General features: G+C 33.6%; 3 protein-coding genes across 5 annotated transcripts; 2 read left to right on the top strand and 1 right to left on the bottom strand.

The window, feature by feature from the left end:
* The first annotated feature begins 55 nt into the window (after window positions 1-55).
* Window positions 56-1,031, top strand: LOC126741217 (WASH complex subunit 3). 3 transcript variants are annotated; one of them, XM_050447583.1, is made up of 5 exons: window positions 56-290; window positions 348-512; window positions 567-660; window positions 721-880; window positions 932-1,031. In XM_050447583.1, exons 1-5 carry the CDS (start codon window positions 240-242, stop codon window positions 954-956), a joined length of 495 nt encoding a protein of 164 aa, XP_050303540.1. In that variant the 5' UTR covers window positions 56-239; the 3' UTR covers window positions 957-1,031. The 3 variants fall into 3 exon arrangements, with proteins under 3 accessions (XP_050303540.1, XP_050303538.1, XP_050303539.1); XM_050447581.1 differs by having other exon boundaries at window positions 62-290; window positions 709-880; XM_050447582.1 differs by having other exon boundaries at window positions 70-290; window positions 712-880.
* Window positions 1,027-2,875, bottom strand: LOC126741218 (60S ribosomal protein L44). Its single transcript, XM_050447584.1, has 3 exons — window positions 2,719-2,875; window positions 2,322-2,495; window positions 1,027-1,215 (listed from the first exon to the last, which is right to left on the bottom strand). The coding sequence occupies exons 1-3, from the start codon at window positions 2,719-2,721 to the stop codon at window positions 1,078-1,080; spliced, it is 315 nt and encodes a 104-aa protein (XP_050303541.1). The 5' UTR covers window positions 2,722-2,875; the 3' UTR covers window positions 1,027-1,077.
* A 2,126-nt stretch (window positions 2,876-5,001) lies between these two features.
* Window positions 5,002-14,069, top strand: LOC126741219 (acidic leucine-rich nuclear phosphoprotein 32 family member B-like). The gene is made up of 3 exons (XM_050447585.1): window positions 5,002-5,341; window positions 8,169-8,322; window positions 12,657-14,069. The coding sequence occupies exons 1-3, from the start codon at window positions 5,240-5,242 to the stop codon at window positions 12,716-12,718; spliced, it is 318 nt and encodes a 105-aa protein (XP_050303542.1). The 5' UTR covers window positions 5,002-5,239; the 3' UTR covers window positions 12,719-14,069.
* The last annotated feature ends 6,980 nt before the right edge of the window (window positions 14,070-21,049 follow it).

Raw genomic sequence — 21,049 nt, 5'->3', positions numbered from 1 at the left:
AAGTGCTCCTTTATTTGCTCTATTATTATTCATAGTCAAACCACTACAGATAACTTGGCAACATGGGATCCCTGTTGAATGAATGAAAACTCTTGGTGTCTACAGTCTTCTTTCGTCTGTCAAATGGCTGTATATTATTGTTTTTATTTTCATAAACATCGAGTTTATTTTCTGTTATTGCTATAAAAAAGAACACGTCTAAACATAATCAATTAACAAATTTAGTCATAAGAATAATCATGGATGAACATTCTCACGTTAAAGCTGACGTCGAGATGGATCTCACAGAGGTCAGAAGCATATTTAAAAAAAAATCCACCCTATTCTTTAACTTTTCCTATTTCCAGATTCCACCAATACAGCAAAAAAGAATTATAACGTTCGTTAACCATTTCATAATGACCACCGTCACGTATTTGAATAAATTTTGCCAGTCTTGTGAATCTCGCTTTATGGAGTTCGAGTACAAGATGCAAAAGGTCGAGGCATCCTTACTAATTTTAGAGGCACAAGTAAGATCATTTATTAGAACCTCATATAAACTGTCATAATTAAGTACGTTTTAGCTTGCCTCTATCCCTGATGCAGAACTTCAAAGTATTAATGATAAAAGCAATATTGTAAAAGATAGTGTTAAATCTGAAGTGAAACCTGATCCAGGTAAGTGAGAGGTTAAAATTAATAACAGTGATTTGATTAATTTAATAGCAGAACCTCTACTGGAAGAGAATAAAGCACAAGAAGTTCAGGAACCAGTAGGCGTCAAAGCGTGTGAACACCCCATATACGCAAGGTTTTTTAAAATGGTTCGGGTGGGCATTAGGGAACCAGCCGTTAAGCTGCAAATGCAAGTCGAAGGACATGACCCAGCCATCCTAGAGTACGTAACTTTTTTTCAATTGAATTTTTCTAATAATTTTTATTATTTTAGCAATCCAGATGGAATAATTAGTTAGGTTAAGATGAATGAATGAAATAGTGTAAAAACTGTTAATTTTTGTAAATTTTAATAAACAAAAGACACAATTTAATTTTGTTTTTTTATTAACTTAAAAAATACACAGTACAAGGTACAACCTAGAACTGAATCATTTGTCCCTTGCGTTTCTTGTCACCGCCAAGTTCGAAGTGCTTGCACCTTTTGAGGGGGATTTGCTTTCTGTACTTGCAGTCAGCGCATTCCATCCTCAAGACGATCTTTTTGGTGGTTTTTGCCTGGAAAAAGGAAATTTCTTATATACATTAAATATACCTTGTTTACCTAAACCTTGTAAACCTATTTACATGATAAAAACTATCTAAATTTCAGTTTTACATAAATTAGCAATGATCTGAAACCATACACTCCTAATTTATTTGAGGTCCATACATTTCACCCCGACAGGTAACATACTAAGGACTATTTTCAAAGAATGCAGAATTGTGTCTTGGCAAAGCAAGGTCTTGACCGTTTTGAGTTTCTCTATTACTACTCTTTATATCAACGTTTTTCTTCAAAATATATATAGAGAGTACACCATCGTTATACCTGTTTTTAAATAATAGAGAGCAGTGATCTAAGTATCAGGCAGTCCTAATTATTCACTTTTGAATGATAATTAACCCCTACATTGGTTGAGCATGAGAACTGCATGAGAACCACAGAATATTATGACATAAGGTATGCCTGGATGGAAATAAGCATAGTGAAACTGGATTACAGTATTTCTATGTTGCAGACTTCAAATTTTATAACATTTTCTTGCAAACTTAGAACCTTAAACATATAAAGACGACAACTTCAAACAAAATTGGGAAGTCCACTAGCTTTAAAGTTGAATAGCTAGAAACATTTCACCTGAGTTATTCTGTAAATTTATAGAAAATTCATTTCTTAACCTAGCACAATTCTCTTTATATTGTTCTAAGTAAACTGTCACTGCTTAAAGTAGAATTGACCTGAGATAACTAAAAATTTTACCTGAACTGTTTTGCACCTTATGCTATTCTTGGCTTAATGAAGCTGTTACAAAAAATCTGATACTACTAACTTTAGTGGTTTTTGATATATTAGTTTTAATGACTCAGATAATGTCTCTGTTAAAATGGCATCTCACTGATTTTACTAGAAATCACTCTAACTGACTTTACAAAACCCTTAAAAAATCGCTTTGATTTAAAATAAATTAATATTAAAAGCTGAGTCTCATTTACTGAGCAAAAATTCTTTTCAGTTCAAGTAAATTTACTTTTGCCTACATCTATATCTAGCAATAAACTTCTTAAGTCACTCTTATTATTCTTGGGATTAGTACTAAAAAAAAGGTGCATATTTGGCTTACCTTCTTCCTGAAGATGGGTTTAGTTTGACCTCCGAAACCTTGTTGTTTCCTGTCGTAACGTCTTCTACCCTGGGAGGCATGACGTTCCTTGGATTTCTTGTACTGCGTTACCTTGTGTAACTTGTGTACTTTGCATTTTTTACAAAACGTACGACGTTGTTTCGGTACGTTTACCTAAAAACCAAAAAATACAGTTACAACTTGGAAGCCTTTTTCTATTGACACTTCAAAATAAACATAACCTATACAAGTGGATATTTATGAGATTTTTCGCGGAAAATATTAACGAAACACTTTTCCTTAACAATAAGGCTTTTCAATTATGCGAAAATCGCGTTAAAATAATTAAAGGATAAATAGATGAATTAGGATTTTTAATTTTTATTTTCCGACTCACCATTTTCGATGTTGCTGTCAGAATCAGCCAGATGAAGGAAGAGACAGCGTTGTCACATGTATGGCCTCATCCAAATCAGGTTGTCAAGTAGTTTTTCAACCACTGCAAAAAAATCATATTAAATGCCTGATTTTGAATCTTTTATTTAAATATATATTTGAAAAACGTTATTTTGATACTAAAAGGAACAAAGAGTATTTAGAACCTCTCGCGGATATTTAAATATAGAAAGAAATCTAAACATGTGGCAATGCTGCTTATGTCAACAGAAACGTCATTTTAGTAGAGAGGGGTAACCGGGAACGAAATTTTGTTTTAAATTTTGGGTTTTGTTGACTTTTAACTTTAAAATAATTATTTTCATGAAATGATAGAGAAAGTATATAACCGATTCCAAGCGATCTATTGGTTTTAACCGCGGTTAAGCCCTTGGTTCACCTTGAACAGTCCCTTTATAACATAACCAATCGTGTCCGCTTGGACGTGTTTGATTGGAGTAAGTTCGTAATTTGTCAGCTGTCACTATCATCATTTTGTTTGTTTTTAAATAATACCCCAGACGCCAGTAATATTATATGTAATTAGTTCTTAAATATAAATATCAAAAAAAGAAAACTTATTAGCCATAATAAATTTTGCGTCATTTTTAAAAAGGTAATAATTTGTTGTTTGTTTTTATTTTTTCCCGCACTTATTTGAATATCTTTGACATTTGACATTTAGAAAACAGCTCCGGACGTGGGTAATTACTGTTCCAAATTGATGACGTATAAAGGGCTAATTGGTGACGTCACGTATCTCAAGCAGTTATAACTATAACCGCTTGGACGTGTTTGGTTAATACCATTTAGGAACGGTAATTACCGATAGACCCCTTGGAATCGGTTTATGTGTCAAAAAATGACAAATAAGAGTAAATCTGATTAAAATCAGAAATATTCATGCCTTTATTTATAAGCAACCCACGTGCTTCTTGAAAAATCCACGTATAAAACCATGGTTTTATACGTGGATCATGATATCACAAGAAAATAAGGATATTATAGGTTCATATCAACTACATTTTTCTTCCTATTTATAGTGTATTGCATCAGTTTATATACATGAAAGAAGAATAGAGGCTAAGAAAATTAATCCTCTTGACGACCCACGGTTCGAAGGACCGCTAACGACCCATCATGCATAATATAATTTGGTGTAGGATTGCGAAAGGGGCAAAGGAAGAACATTCCCAGGCCTTTACTTTGCGACTGCGCCGTAGCCGCCTATCGACACATCCACACACACACACGCGTTTCCTTGAATGTATTAGCTCTCTTTCTCTCTCTAATTAACCATTTTGTTTTATTTTATTGCACTACTTGGGAAATCTTTTGTTTTCTTTATTAGGTTTTTTTTTACAGGGCTGTTGGGTCATTTATTATATAGTGGCGCCCCATTGTAGATTATTCCTCGTTTTCCTTCACCCCATTGAAATGGGAAAATGCTTATTTTGGCACACATTTGGGCAAGAAATGGGCAAAAGTCACTTGACAGAAAACCTGAAAATAATGCTTAATTTGAATATAGAGTGCTATGGAAATACGGCATTAATTAATGTGTGATGAAGTAGGCATGGATAGAAAGAGGTTATGTGCAAAAAAATTACTTAGTATGGTGTCCTATTAATTTTTTAAAAGAATTTCCGATTAAGCCATAAATGGAGAAAAGACTTTTTTGTCAGTTATTGACATAAAAGCTAAAAATAATTTTTATTTAAACAGCGAGTGCCATTAAAAATTAGTTGTGGTGATGGAATTACCGGTAGGGCGTCATATGTTTTTAGAAGGGCGTTTTAATAACAACTTAAAATAACTAAATAATTTAATTTATTACCAATATAATGGGAATATGACGAATTGGGATTTCTAAAATATAAATGACTCAAACAACGGTCGCCATGAGCGGCCATTAAATAAAACTCGCCAACTCAAGACATTACACGTGCCATTGATGAATTAATTTTTATGCTTAGGGGCGTGTACGAAGGATTATAGTTAGGATACAGGGCATAATGCTTAAAACTAATAATTTTTATTCAATTTGAACGGTAAAAATAAGAATTTAAAATAAAAAGGTGGGAAAATGTTTGAACGGTCGCCCTCTAACGGGAGCATCATCAATTAAAAAAATAATCTCGCAGCAAAACACAGCGGGCAATTTTTAATCTCGAACCCCTCGTTTTGAACATTTTAACAATTAAAATTTGGCAAAAACGATAGTGAACATCCCCCGGTTAACACGTAAAACTAGTGAAAATCTCCTTAGGGAAGCGGCAGCTGTACCGTAATATTAAAATTCCGCCAAATAACGAAGGCCGGGTGTTCGGGAGAAGGCGGATCCGATCGGCGAAACCGGGCGCCATTTTACATTTTGAACCGAGAAGCATCTAGCTACGGTAGAGCCGGTCCAGTAGTGTTTGCGGCTTTCGTCGGGTTAACTTGTAAGTTAAAAGCGGAAAAACTTAAAAAATATAAACAAAATGAGTACGAAAGAAAACAAAGAAGTTGCAGTAGAAAAGTTGGAAAACGACAAGAGTGCGGACGCGAAATGTGAACTGAAAGGAACGAAGCGAGCGGCCGAGGTAAGCGAAAAGCACATTGTTACCGTTTTCATTGCTTTTTTCCTTTTCCGCCATTATGACAATCTCATTCTTATGCTTGATCACCTTTAAACAGTCACTCTTAAGCATGCACTCAAGCATTTTCAACTTATTTAAATCGTATATCGCATAATTCCTTAATAAAAGGATGACGCTTGTTGCCATGTGAGTTTAAAGACCGGACTTCTAAAAATGAATAATGGCTTCCTTTCTTTATCGGGAATTTCCCCAATTTCGATACCTCAAAGGTTTTTAGGCGATATTTCTTTGAATTTCTCGAATATTATCGATGGACGGCGGGGTCTTTTCGCGGTAAAAATATTGTAAACAAAATCCTAAGCCCAAGGCATCCCGCCATAATAGCGGCGTCACCTCGACGCGAGACTAGCCGGCCATAGCCTACTACGAGGCGATACGAAGTTTACACATAAAGCGGGAGGCCATTCAATATGGCGAAATCAATAGACGTTAGTTGGCACCTCGGCGACGGGCTATTTTTTTTTTTTTATATTTATTTTTTTAAATATTTATTTTTTTTTTTTTAGAAAATTTCGAGTTTTAGACCGTTCCGTTCGTCCTTGGTTTTTTTCAACGTAATAATATAAAATTTGAATTTTTTCGCGGCATTATTAACGTCAAACAATAGTAACGTTCTCGCGGTTATTAAATTTTTCTTTAAAATCGCCTTAAAAGTTGTTTAATATCGATTCAAAACAAATATGGCGCCTGGAAGTTGCCATAGCCTCGGGGACGATTTCCCGCCAAATGAGAAATTCGAATGTTGATTTATTTTTTAGGTTAATTTTCATGGCCGCCTTAGATTAACTGTTACTAAATCAATAGAAACTTTTTGTTGACCATCAGGGAAGCCTTGGAGTAACAACAATGAGTTTCTACAGAGACCCTAACTAAAGTCTTTCAAAAGCCAGTCAAGTCTCAATTTTTGCTAAAAGTATAAGATAAAGTTCAAGGAATTCTTGGCTACTTGACGATAATAATATATTTCCAAAATCAGAGATTTAAAGCGTAACGGAATGGATGAGAAGTTCCTAAATGTAATGTTTCCATTTAGTGGTAATGGAAGTACAAGCAACTGTGTATGTTCTCTTGTTGGACTCGCCAAATTTCATTCAATTGCCAATAAAAAACCATTAAAATCATGGGACTTTTATGAGCTTTTCTTTCAACATTTGTTAATATAGCAAACTTTATAAAAGAATCCCTAATTGCTGCAAATGTTGTGCAAGCATTTGAGTCAGTTCGCTTTTTTGGACTCGCCTAGTTTCCTTCTTTATCACAATTTAATTAATGATCAAAAGCCGTTAAAATCATGGAACTCCCAAGCCCTTTCCTTCCTCCATTTGTTAGTATAGGAAACTTATCACAGAATTCCTAATTACCGCGAATGTTGTACAAGCATCTGAGCAAGTTTGCTTTTTTCGACTCGCCAAGTTTTCTTCTTTAACACAGTTCAATTGACAATAAAAAACCAGTAAAATCATGGAACAGTAAAGCCCTTTTCTTCCACCATTTGTTAATATAGGGAAATTTATAACAGAATCGCTAAGTACCACAAATGTTCAATGGAAGGACAAACATCTAAGTAAGGGCTTTTTTTAGGACCAAATATACTTTTTAACCAAAAAACCTTAACCTAAAAACAATACATTCTTTATTTATATTTAAAAGGAATTTCTTGCCTTTTAAAGCATTTTTTTGAGTTTGAACGACAATTCAATTGACAATAAAAAAAGTATTAAAATCATTGAATTCCCAAGCCCTTTCCTTGCACCATTTGTGTTACTATAAAAGAATTCTTGATTAACACTAATATTCTATTCACCATGCATCTTTTAGCATAGAAGTGAAAAAACTGTTGTGCACTTTGAGTTCCGAGGATCCCCACCCAAGTTAAAAAGAGCCCATTACACTTTTATCACCATTAACCCTTAAAGCACCATATAAACTGTTTATTTTGAGCACCTTCCAATCATCCCTATAACACGAAATATGTATAGCTCCCCCCGGAGATCCGAGGAGGAAAAACAAATTCACATTACAAAAGGGAAAGAAAGATAATGGAAGTAGCGCTTCCTATATCGAATGGGGTGTTTTTGCACAAGAAAAACTTCCCTCATTTAATCACTCAATGAACGCTTTTAATTTATTTAAATCTCAATTAAGAAATTGTTAAAGACACAACATACACATGTGCCCTGTCTAAAACTAATAATGGTACGAAATTAAATTGGACGGCCGACCGAATGGCTGGCGTCGGTCGCTTTCTCGTGCCGTTTCCTGCCTCACAGGTGCTCTTGTTATCGCCTTCATATTATGCTTCGCCTTCCCTTCATTTCCACTGATTTACGGTTCTGTATATACAATAAAATATGAGCGAGAAGGAGGCAGACCCTCTGTTCATCACGGAGGGCTCTTTTCCCCCTTTTTCTTTGCCGCCATCAGCCATTTTGGACGCGGGCGTACGCGTCGGTCGGACCTCGACTCTTAAAATAGATTCTTCTTATAAGTTTTATTATAACGGTCTCTTCCTCTTCATATTTTCAATAGGAATTTGTTTAGAGTTAGTAGGCCTAAAAATAACTCCCCACAGAACCCTACAAGAACAAACTGACTTGACTATTCATTAAATGCTAACGTATTTCATTATGGTTTCCCTCTTAAGGTCTCAGATAATTGAATGCAAAACGTTTATTGGGGTGGCAATAATTGCCAGGTATGAAATTGAGTAACGGTTGGCCCCTAAACAAAATTATTACCTGTTTTTTTTTTTTTTCGCCCTCTCATGTAGGATAAAACCGATGACCCTAAAAAGGCTAAGAAGGAGGAAAATGGGGCGAACTCGGAGGGCGAAGAGCTTGACGAGGAAGAGGAGGAGGTCATAGAAGAGGAAGAAGGAGAAGACGAGGCCCCCGAGGGAGAGGATGACGAAATAGAGGGAGAAGGTACGTTTCCGTTTCGTTTGTTCGACTTATCTCTCTTTGGACATATTAAGTAAATAAACGATAATATGCTACGCTCAGGTCAGGTTATCAATGTCGATGATAAGGATTTTGAAGTGTATGTGGTATAATTGACACTTAAGGGCACCAGAATTTTTTTGATAAGTTTATATGGGATGTACCACATAACCGAAAATTTTACAGGAAAATACTCATACTCGTTTTTTATTCATGTAAAATACAAAAATTGTTCTCAGGTCAGGCAATTTCTAATATACATTTGGAAGCACTTGCAAAATGATGGTACAAGATACACTTGTTACATACCTGTTAAAATCTAAATTCATTCACTTTTCTATAACATTTATTCACAGGTCACCTCTTTTTAGTTCTGCTAGTAGAACATTAAAGAGCTTTTAAAAATCAGATTCAGCAGAATCTAGATCTATTAGTGGCTAAATTTGCCTATTTTTCATTCATACAATCTTACTTGTGATTTGAATTCATACATTTATTTAACTTCATGCCCTAAGGCTTTTGTCTTCTCACAAGTCTCGCAAAACTCACTTTATTATCCAGAAAGAGACTGACATACTGTTCGCTTGATGCATAAAAAGTATTTTTTAATTATCTATCAGAAAATGTAAATAATCCTCATATAAACTTACCAACCAATATTCCTACATTTTCAAAACTAAGTTTTTGACAAGAATATTTAAATGTTCTTCCACAGTAAGGCTGGTTTTTAATAAGTTTTTTAGGGGAGAGGAAAATACGTTAATACTGGAAGGTTACTAGGAAGACTTAGACCATTCTTAAGGGATTAATGTAACCCAGATATAATATCAAATTAATTCATTTTTCTCTTCATATTTCTTTGTTAACAACACCTCTGTGTGTTGAATAAAAAAGCTTTATTTGACTTTGATTGTTAAAACTGAACTGCCTGATTAAATTTCAAGAATTCAAGCAAATTTTGCCTGCGTCTAACTTCTGCTATAAATCTTAGTATAGTATAAGCAATTGCTATATTTTCATCACACCTTTTAGGATATTTACGAACTTCATTGGTTTAATGTGACTGGTCAAATAATAGTGGGACTTCCTGGTCTATTGTGACCAACACCAAATTAGATTTCCTCCATCGGTTGATTTGACAAAGCATTTTTAATTATGCACTAAGCATTGTTCACCAGGCCAATTTTATATAAATGATGTCTTAGTTTGGAGTTACAGTATATTAGGTGCTTCTTAATTAATGCCCTCAAGGGTATCTTTATACTTCTTTTGTTAGTAACACTTTAATTTATATATACAGTTGATAATGTCCAGAACATAAACCAAACAGAAAACCATCAGTAAGAGATATAGGAATGAGGTTAAATTTGCTGAAAAACAGGAAATCATGCTGAGATTGATGATTTCCTAGGAAGATTTTTAAGTTGCAACTAAGGATTGTTGAAGTTGGTTGAAAAATGTAAAATTGTGAAATCTGGGTTTCAGGGATAATATTTATTTGTATATTTATTTATTTCCACAATAATTCAAATTTAAAATTCATTTATTGCACCTTTTATTACATAAAATAAATATAAGGTCGTCGATACAGTTTTGTTACAATTTTTAAAAAAGGATTATTAAAAGTTTACATGTGTGGAATTTTCTCATAAAAAAAACATTAATAGAAAACACTAAGAACAACAAAAAATAAAAGAAAGATAAAATATCATGTACTTATACTAGAGACAGAATTATAAATGAGTTAGGAAAATTTGACTGCAGTAATTATGTTACAAAAGTTTAGGAATTGTAAAGATACAAGGACATAACAAGACTTTCCAGTATATATTATAAAGATACAGTTAAGAGTTTGAAGTGTTTAGAAAGGCTCCTCGCAGATACATGTCTTTGTACTCCTACTAAGAGTCAAATAACAGAATGCTACATTGAAAACATGCATAGTACAAATTTGTCAATATACCAGTTTGTATTTGTCTCATTTGAAGAATTCAAGCAGTAACATATTCCAACTAGTTTGATATAGAGATCTGCAATATGATTTTTCCAGTTAACTTGATTGCCTAAAATGTACCCTAACAATCTTAAATTATTTTTTACATATACCTTAGACTAATACTAAATTTCCTGTGACTGTTTTTTGTTTAGTTGTTCTTTATGTTTTACAAGAAAAAATGTGTCATCTGCAACTATTATGCATAAAGGTAAATTGTTTATATACTAGTGCTAGTCCTAGGACTGACCCCCCAAGAGTGTCCCCCCACACATTCTGAAAAAAAAAGATTTACCATATTCATTGTACAATTTTACTCTCTACCCTGAGATTTTTTGAGTAAGTTGCAAACCAAGTATGTGTGACCCCTTATCCCGTATTCAAGACCTTTCTGCAGTAATACCTCAAGGTGAACACTATCATAAGCTTTTCTGAAATCCCTTGATAGTGATTCGTTTCTTTCAATTGATTGAATGATGTCAGATAGTACTTTTTGAACAAGACACTGAAGGTCAGAGATTTTTTTAAAAGCCTTCATCTACTTACACTGCCGTCACCTTATATCTTTAAATATATATAATTTAGATAAATATAATCAAAGTTCAGGAGTTCATAACCATAACACATTTACAATAACTGTTTACAGAAGGTGAATATCCTATTATGTGGAAAACAACAGCATTAGTAGTAAAGCCACTGCCCAGGACTACACATTTTGGTAGTCTGGATGAATTACGACCAATTAGCCTCTCGACGATCCTTGGGAAAATGCTTAAAAGACTGGTTTCCAACATGATGAACAATCTTGTTCACTCAACACATGCTGCCGGATGTTCAGTCTAGATTTAGAGTTTGTCATAGCACAACAACAGCACTTAGGTTACTAGTTGCATAGATCAATTAACGGATTATAGTAAAAGGCGTTTCACCTTATTAACCATAAAATGCTGATTGCTAATCTGCACTTTTTTGGATTTTCTGATCAAGCTTTTGGCTGGTTCTCATCATATCTAAAGCATAGAAGGCAGGTTGTGAACCTTGATGGGACTAGGTCCGACATTCAATATCTTCAATGTGAAGTGCCTCAGGGGTCCATTCTTAGTCCCATACTTTTTGCCCTTTTTACTGCTGATGACATTCATCTTCATTTTATCCTGCAGATTCTTGCAGGGGACTTGCTGGTGTCAATGTTGTCTGGACAATGTCTTTGAATGGTCTTCTGGAATGGTTTGTTGCCTAATGCCAAAAAAAAGGGTACACCTGATTATTGGGTCACAGGCTGTCGGGGTTAAGTTCAATTTTACAACCATTTATATAAAAGGAGTAATGATCCCGTAAGAAACCAACCTGGATCTTGTAATGGATATTGCGATGAATTTTTGGCAGCATGCTTGAAGAAGCTGTGCTCAATTTACTAAAAATTGAATAGCCTTTAAAATATGTTTATAGGCATTTTGCTTAAGGAGGTTGTAAGTTTAACCACATCACTCCATTATATGTCAATAATAGACATTTGAAATGTGATTTTCATGTAGAAATGTGGCTAATTTTGATATTCCCACGACAATTTTCATCGCACAACGAAATTTGAAAACGTACGTCTGAGTTGTGTTAGTAGGTTTAAGTTGTCTGTATATTTATTTTTATGTGTGTTTCTGATTATTGTTTTTTTTTAACAGTACCAGACTGTTACAGTTGTTATGTAAGTTTTTCGCATTTTTCCAGAAGACATTTTGAAAATCCTCCCAATATAATGAAAATATTTGAATTTTTATTCAAGGAGTTCCTGTAAGAAACAAATCAAGTCCACTTTCAAGAACTAGGGAATAGCTTAAGTTTTGGTAGTCCAAATTTAGAAATTTTTGATTTTTTGAAGTTTTTCCCATTTTTCCAGAAGAAATTTTGAAAATCCTCCCAAAAAGAATGAAAATATTTGAATTTTTATTCCAAGAGTTCCTGTAAGAAACAAATTAAATCCACTTTTACGAACTAGGGAATAACTTAGGTTCTGGTAGTCCAAAATTAGAAATTTTTGATTTTTAGGATTTTTTGAAGTTTTTCCCATTTTTCCAGAAGAAATTTTGAAAATCCTCTCAAAAATAATGAAAATATGTGCATTTTATATATGCTAGAATAATGCACAATAAACATATTTTTTTTCACTTTGACAAGTAAAGACTTTTAGAGCCCCAAATGAGAAACTTGTGAAAGCCCAGGGGTGGTTTATGCACTTGGTAGGATGTAATATAATTTTTAAAGCATATAATTAAAAGTTTTTTTTTTGTTAAGCATAAACTTCTATAATGAGAGTTTTCTCTTATTGCAGAAGATGATGAGGAAGACGTAGAAGGTGAAGAGGGTGTGGATGAAGAAGAAGACGACGCATAATGAACCAGGGACTAAAGCCGTCTGCCCTGTGAACACTATCTGTGACGGACATTTTTCAGTGTGCAAAAAATGCAAGAGCTACTTTGTGGTGCTGCTGCCGCCCCAATCAAACCGACATTACAATACATCTACCCCCGTCATTCCCCATTAATCAATAATTTAGTCGTTAAAAAAAAAATTGAATAGTTTTTTTCGCATTAATAACAATAATCTGGCCACAAATTAGCTCCGGAAAAGTTTGTCGCTGCTGGTTAAAACACAGTGACCGTGCGATGTGTGAACGCTAGCCGCGGTACCTGACCTCTAATCTAACTTATTACTTAACTCTACTCCCCCTTCGATTTGTAAAAATGTCCAATTTATGTAAATGATAGGTATAAATTTAGTTTAAGTTTTATTTTACCTTGATTTTCGTCGTCGCGTCACGTAAAAACTAAAGTAGTTGTATTCGGGTTTATTTTTGTACAAAAAACCGCATTCGTCATTTCTTTCACCTCTCGGTACACACGTCACAATTTATTATAATAAATTTTTTGTTTTTTTTTTAAAGAAGTCAGTTTATAATACACAAGAGTATATGGAAGAGAGTTATTGTGTCGCCGGTAATCCAACACCTCCCTCATCAATAGACAGTATAAATTCGTTCAAGGGTTATCAATTAAGGGCAATAAAGTACAGAAAAAGTTATCTATCCTAGGCTAAAAATACATTATATAGATCATAGAGTCAATGGTTTTTTAGATCAGTGTGTTTTTTGTATGTATGATGATACAATACTTGTAATTATTTTTTAAATTTACTTACTAGGAAATTTGTGTTAGCTAGCGGTGCTAGGATGCGCACTCTTATTTTTTTTTTTTTAATTCACTGCCAAATGTAGACTTAGAATTGTACGGAAAACTCTTCGACTGTACGTCTTTGAATCGCCCATTTTTCCTTTTCAATATAGGAAACATGAGCCGATTTGAAACTTCTTTTATTTTTATACCCAGAGACTCCCGAATTTAATAACCTAAGATTATTTATCCATCCGTACCGTGGGACGAACAAGCCGCTTTTCCAAGTTTCCTTGGGGAGGCAGCTTAGTTATCCCCCATACCACAATAGCGGCAGAGTTTTGTGTATAATTGTGTGATCATTTGGTGCGTTTCATTCCAGACAAAAGATTTTTTAAGTTTCTTTTATTCATATTCGGCGGGAGGGCGATCCCAACCCACCCGATAGGACATAACGTAAGGAAGTGTTTTATCCGAAATTTTGATTGTCTAAAAACTATAAAATTGTTTAGTAATTTTAATTCAATGGTGTATGATTTTGATTGATATAAACAATGGATTCAAATTGTTTCATACGTTTTTTGTGTTTTATTTTTCGACCATTATTATCATCTTTTGAGTCACAAGAAGTCGAGTGGGAGTCTCGAGGAAACCGAAATCGAGAAGAATATTTGAGGAGCGATCAAGCAAAACCAGATAAATCCAATTTATAAGTTTTTCACATTTATTAAGCTAATCTATTTATTTAAAAAAAAAAAATTTTTTTACAAAAATGAAAGAATAATAAAAAATAGGGTTTTTAAATTTACTTGTCTTCGTAATGATATAAAAGTTAGCATCAGCGACTGGTTCAAGCAATATACACACAACCAAACTTATATGGAATCACCTTGTATTAATACGAAATATTTTAGTAAGATATTTTTTGTTGCAAGCAATAAAATGTACAAGTATTTACTCTCAAGGACAGGCAGATTAATAATGTTTTACCTAGCAGTGTCGATTTTACTGTTTCACTTGCAAGTCGCATCAAATTTATTTATTTTTGAAAACTAAACAAGAATGCCATACATTGGGCTATCGGAAGTTCAGAGGGGAAGAATTATTGCTCTGGCAGAACAAGGCATGTCACAAAGGCAGATAGCTAGAACGGTGGGGGTTACACAAGGTGTTGTTTCAAAAACATATTCAAGATTTCTGGAATTGGGAACCTTAAAAAACAGACCAAGGAGAAGTCGTGAAAGAGCAACTACTGAAGGGCAGGATCGCTTTTTAGCTCAAATAGCAAGAAGAAATCCCACAACATCTCATCCAGAGCTTCAAAGGCAACTTTTACAAGCTACGGGTGTGAGTGTTTCTGTCGAAACTATTAGAAGAAGACTTCGCGCTCGGGAATTATTTAGCAGAAAACAGTTAAGGCTCCGCTACCTATCTTCTAGCCACACAGCTGAGGGGCAGCGGTGAGAGACGCGGTAGTAATAAATGTCTATTTTAGAACGGTTGATAAATTTTCAGGCACCCTCTTACGCCGGGATCCGATGTAATTTCAGGGTTGGCCTACATACATTTGGTGCAGGTTATGCAAGTATAATTATATACCTGCATTACTACCTAATAATGCTATTATATATGCATTTTGGGTTTTTTTTTGTTTAGTGCGTGATAGTTCCGGGATGTAGCCATGTGGTTTCGTTGCGATCATTTTTTGCATTTTATTTTGGTGGTTACATACTGAAAAACTGAAAAGTGTTCCTGTGTTTTCATTAGTATTTTTTTTTGAAATACTTGTAAAATATGGATGCTAAAAGAAAAGGATTAAAAGGCCGACTTAGGTTAAATGCAGTTAGAAAACGCCCAGGTCCGAAAAAAGGACAGATTGTAATTATATATGTAATTACAATGTTTTTTGTTTTCATAAATATAATTTTTAATGTCCGTTAAATTACTATTGCTCTTTGGTAAGAAATAAAAAAAAGTACGATCCGCACCGAAGCACTATGTTGGCAGAATCATGACGTGCGCATTGTTCATTTTAGAGAAATTTAAAATATAATGTTTATTTAACAATTTAACGTAAATAGTTTTTTTATTGGTCCTTTGTTTTTTCTTTAATCTGCCTAAACATTACCTGTCCATTTTAATAGACATTGGGACTTAATCACCACAATTTGTTATTACCGTCTTTTTGCTTGTTTTAGCTGTATTCGGCCGAAAATAGTTTTTGAGGTCTAGAGAAGACGACGAAAAGTTAGAGAAAATTTTGAATCTTATCCAGGACGACTCAGACTGTGGAATGTCCGACGACGAAGGGAAAACTGAAGATCTGGATATTGAAAACAATCAGCAAGAAGATGAGGCTGAAAATGTTGAGTCTAGCAGTGAAGATGAGGAGGACAACCTTCCTCTTAGTGTCGTTAAAAATAATTTAACAACTTCCAACTTCTTCAAGGAGAGCTGTTTGGAAGAAAAATCCTGTATTCTCACCTCAGGAATTTGGAGATTCCTCTCCTGCTGAATCTGATTGTGAAAGTTGAAGTACATGGGCCGCAAAAGACTACCTCGCAATGTATATTGATGATGAACTTTTTCAAACAATGTGTGACTGTACAAATGCTAGATATGTTGAATTAAAAGGATTATCTCTGAAACTTACGTTAAATGAGATAAAACAATTTTTTGGCGTAGTATGCCTAATGTCCTGTTTAAAGTATCCAAGGATTAGACTGTACTGGGCCAAAACAACTAGAGTTTCAGCGATTGCAGATGTTATGGCCAGAGACAGATTTTTTGCGATAAGGAGCAAGGCAAAAATACATTTTTGGAAAATACAGCTAAAAATCTTGGCATTAATAGAGACTTTACTTCCAGGATCACATATTTACCACGACAGATATTTTACAACCATTCCACTTCTTGAATACCTCAATGAACGGAATTTGTATAGTACTGGTACCATAATGAAGTCACGTGTACCAGCAGCTGTTCACTTGACACCTGACAAAACGTTGGCAAAAATGGCTCGTGGAACCTCGGAACAGTTTAAAAGGGAGGATGCAAGTTGGTTGTTGTGCAATGGTATGATTTAAAATCTGTTCTAATGGCATCTACGGCTTTAGGAAGTCAACCAATCAATGAGTGCAAGCGATGGTCAAAAAAGACGGGAAATAACTCCAAGTCTCAAGACCTGAAATTGTGGCAAAATACAATGACTGCATGGGTGGAATTGATCTCATAGATAGAATGATCAGCTACTACAGAATTCAAGTAAGGTCAAGAAAATGGACAGTAAGAACAAATTTCAATTTTTTTTGATTTGGCAATGTCAAACTCTTGGGTTCTTTATCGGAGAGATAAAACATTTTTTAAAACACATCCCCGAAAAGTTCAGCAATTTCTTGAATTTAAAATAGAGATTGCCACATACTTGCTAACAAGACAGCCTGATGCTGCAATAGACATACCACGAAGTATGGCTACTAGAAAAAACCCAGCAGGAAATATCATGGTTGACTCTTTATCTCCAAATTCAACTAATAGAAAAAAACGCGAACATTTTCCTGAAATAGATTCTGAGATAAAAAATTCTGTAAGATGCAATAAAAATATGTAATAAAAAAACTAAATTTTATTGTGATACTTGCGAAATTTTTTTATGCATAACAAGCAATAGAAACTGTTTCAAAGAGCTTCATTCTAAACAATTTTGAAATGCATTGAACTGCATTTTTCGTTTTTTTTTCAGTAAAACTTGTATTTTTTTTAATTTTGCATGCAGAAATATAATATTTTCTGAATTCTTAAGCTATGTTGACATTTTTATATTTTTATTTTTAAAATGTTAGTTTAAAATGAAACATGTATTTCTTATTTTAAGAATTTAAAATATTTTTGTTTATTCTATTTTTTCTAGGGATTAAGACCCAATTTCCACTTAAATGGACACCAGTTTTTTTGTTAACTTAAAAAAAAATAAAAAAAGTTATTAACAAAAGTTGTTTCTTTTTACACTTTTAAACGAAATTTAAAAGGATTTTTTTCCTAAAAAAAGACCTCTGGGTCCCAGGAGGACTAGGAACGAAAAACTAAATAAAACCATATATTAGGAACGAAGAACTGGAATAAAAAAACGCCCAAAAGGGTTTCTATAAAACGAAAGAGGAACAAAACAAGCGTATTATCCCACCCTTATCTGCACCCCTTGGACAGAGTGAAATACACCCCTAAAATCTTAAATAAAAAGGGGAGTCGAGTGACATCAATTTCCTGAAATGTGGCTTTCTATGGTATCATTGGAAAGCATTTTTCAAAAGCTTCAAGATGATCTATTACTCGACCCCTCTTTCTATTTAAGATTTTAGGGGTGTATCTCACCCTGTCCAAGGGGTGCAGATAAGGGTGGGATAATATTCTTCTTTTTGTTCCCCCTTCGTGTTATAGAAACTGTTTTGAGCGTTTTTTTATTCCAGTTTTTCGTTCCTAATATAAATGGTCATTTCAAGTTTTTAAATTGTCACCCCGTATATTATTCCATTCCTAAATATTCCTAATCACTACAATAAGTTCCTTTTTTTTAAATCACTTCCTTTTTAAGCATTGCCAAATAGAGAATAAAACCCTTAAATTCATATAATTTTTACCATCCAAGAAATTTGGAATTTAAGAGAGATTGATAGAAAACCGGAATAATCCTGTATTTTTAGGCTATTTTAATAATAGTGTTGATTTAATTTAATAGGCTTTAGTAATCTAAATTTTTATTATCAGTGCAATTAATTAATTTAATACATTTATTAAATTAATTTACTGCCATTTTCATAAAATCATAATGATTAATCAAAACACGAACACAACTTTTTCCTTAAAAAATAGTAGGTACCTAGTTGATTCAAATATGCCTTGACTAACATATAGATCTGATTCCAATATGACTCTTATATTTAAATTTAAATAAAATATTTAGAATACGATCCTGAAAACCTCCCATCTCATCAAGTATCAAGTACTCATATAATCAGCAGAGGCCGCCACGTCGCTGCTAGTAAAAATGCACTTGTAAGGCTCTCGAAATCCGCGAATATTTCAGCAATGGTTTAACTTTTTTTTTTTAAATTTGACTAGCCTTTAGACAAAGGTTTGGTCGATGTCTATAACTATGTTTAAACTTAATTTAAAATTTATAATTACTCTTAAATGGCGTTTGAATATTAACAATGTTTGATTAACAAATTTATATATTTCTAGGCATATCCTCAGATTTTCATATAATTACGGACATGTGTTGATCCTTTATCCATAAAATAAAAAAAAATTGAGTCAAAAAGTCTAACGGTTTTCAAATTATACCCGGATTCCTAAACCCTTAAAATGATATTTTCGCATGGCCGTGATGCGGAGCCTTAAGGGTTCCAGAACTTTCAAGGCAACATAAAATTGACCGTTTAAATTGGTGTTTGGAGCATGAAAATTGGAAAAATGTCTTATGTTCGGATGAAACCAGAATAGGACTACGATCCGATGACCGGCGGCATGGGCGAAGTTAGGGGGGGGCTTAGCCCCCTTTAAAATGAAATTAGCCCCCCCAAAAAAATTGTTCAAAACGTAAAAAAACAGAAAGTATAAGACTTAAAGAATATGTGGTTGAAGCTTCCACTTTCGCAGTACACGAAGAAACGTTCTTAAATTCACCTTTGATAAAAAATGAGGCACAAAAGTTTTGGCTAATTTCAATTTATTATAGGTCTCTCGACAATATAATAAATCATCTAAAATAAGATTTTCTTCCGAAAGTCAGAAATTAGCTAAATCTGTCTTCAATTTTTTGCAGATGGATTTTGATGGTAGTTTGGAATTCATTAAATTGTATGGAGATACCTTTTTAATCGATAAGGAACTATTAAAAGCTGAAATGACAGCTGAAAGCCAGAGCCACAACATTACCATTTCTGATATTAAAGATGTATTAAGAAAAGAGACTTTTCCAAATGCATATACCCTTATGCAAATAGCATTAGTTTTGCCAATTTCTTCAGCATCCTGCGAACGCTCTTTCTCAACAATGAGATGAATTAAAAATTGGTTTAGGCCAACGATGGGTCAGGATCGATTTAGTTCTTTAGCACTAACCACTCTTAGTATTGAAAGTGGTCTAACAAAGTCATTGTCGCCAGATGAAAATTTAAAAGAGTTTTTAAAAAAAGGAAATCGAAAACTTTTATTAGAGTAGTTATAAGATAATTTTATTAGATTTCATTTTAAATAAATTTTGCTTTTACTATTTTTGAAGAATTATTGCGATTTATTAAAATGATATTGGTTTTGAAGGTGGCAGACAATGGAGAAGTAATATCTAATTGTCGGATTTGCATTGTCTTAATTAATTTAAACAAAGTTAAACACGGCGTTTTGGTTGGTAAGTATCTCCAACCGTTACCAAGTGTAAACTGCTAGTCTACACTTAATATAATAATGGTTGGAGATACTTACCAACCGAAACGTCGAGTTTAATTTTGTCTAAATTAATTATTAAGTCCGACAAATAGTTATTAAAATGATATTATTATGAACTTTGAAATTTTTCTTGAAAGTTTAAAATTTTTTTAAAAACTAGCGACGTTTGACTTTTGCTGTGTATGCAATATACTCCAATACATACCGGGTGATGCGTAGCCGAGCGGAACATAGGATAACCCATGTAAATTTTAAGGGGATCAATTATTGGCTTCCCTGTACATTTTACAGAAAAAATGTAAGATAACTTTTTGAAGAGACCAATCTGGCAAACCCTCGTGCAAAGTTTCAAAAAATTTTAATAAGCGAATCTTGAACTATTCAATTAAATGTAATTGCAAAATTACCAAATTTTCGGTTTAAATTTCTTGAGTTTTTATGCGAGGTGTTATTTATGTGTAACCAAATATCAGATTGTTTTGTACTCACCAATCTTAATACCCTCGAATTTGGTTACATAAGTACAAAAGTCTCAAATTAACCGGTTAACTGATAACCGGTCATTTTTTAATAACCGCCCATCCCTACCACACAGAACACAAATATATAGAGAAGTGGTGGTTGCTTACAAACTGATTAGAAATTCTTCTGACAAATCAGCTAGCGCTTGGCAACGGAAACTGTTGTAACTAACTTGACAGTTTGACTTTGTCCTAATTGGAGCAATCAAAATGGTAGAAAGACGTGGCCAAATTAAGGCGGGAAATAAAATTTTATTTAATCTGACAATGTTATCATTTAATCGTAATATCTAAAGCAAACGCCTACTCAAAAAGGTTACTCATTGAGAAAATGGCCTTTTTGATTAGGTGTTGTTAGCATCAGATATTGATCTGAACAAAAATGAAAATTTTTAGCTTTATTTTACGTATCTAAATGAGTTAATTTACTGCAATGATCAAGTCATAAGAAAAACATTAATTCTGATTCATTCTGGGTGCTCAGGTCTCTTAGTCTCTATACCTATGTCTCGTCTCAGTGAGCACAGGAAGTGGTATGATAGGAGCACGAAATAAAATAAAAAAATAGACACTGCAAACCTTATAGA

The sequence above is a fragment of the Anthonomus grandis genome, chromosome 10, assembly GCF_022605725.1.
Source record: "Anthonomus grandis grandis chromosome 10, icAntGran1.3, whole genome shotgun sequence".
NCBI lineage: Eukaryota > Metazoa > Arthropoda > Insecta > Coleoptera > Curculionidae > Anthonomus > Anthonomus grandis.
This window is presented reverse-complemented; position numbering and strand designations above follow the sequence as displayed.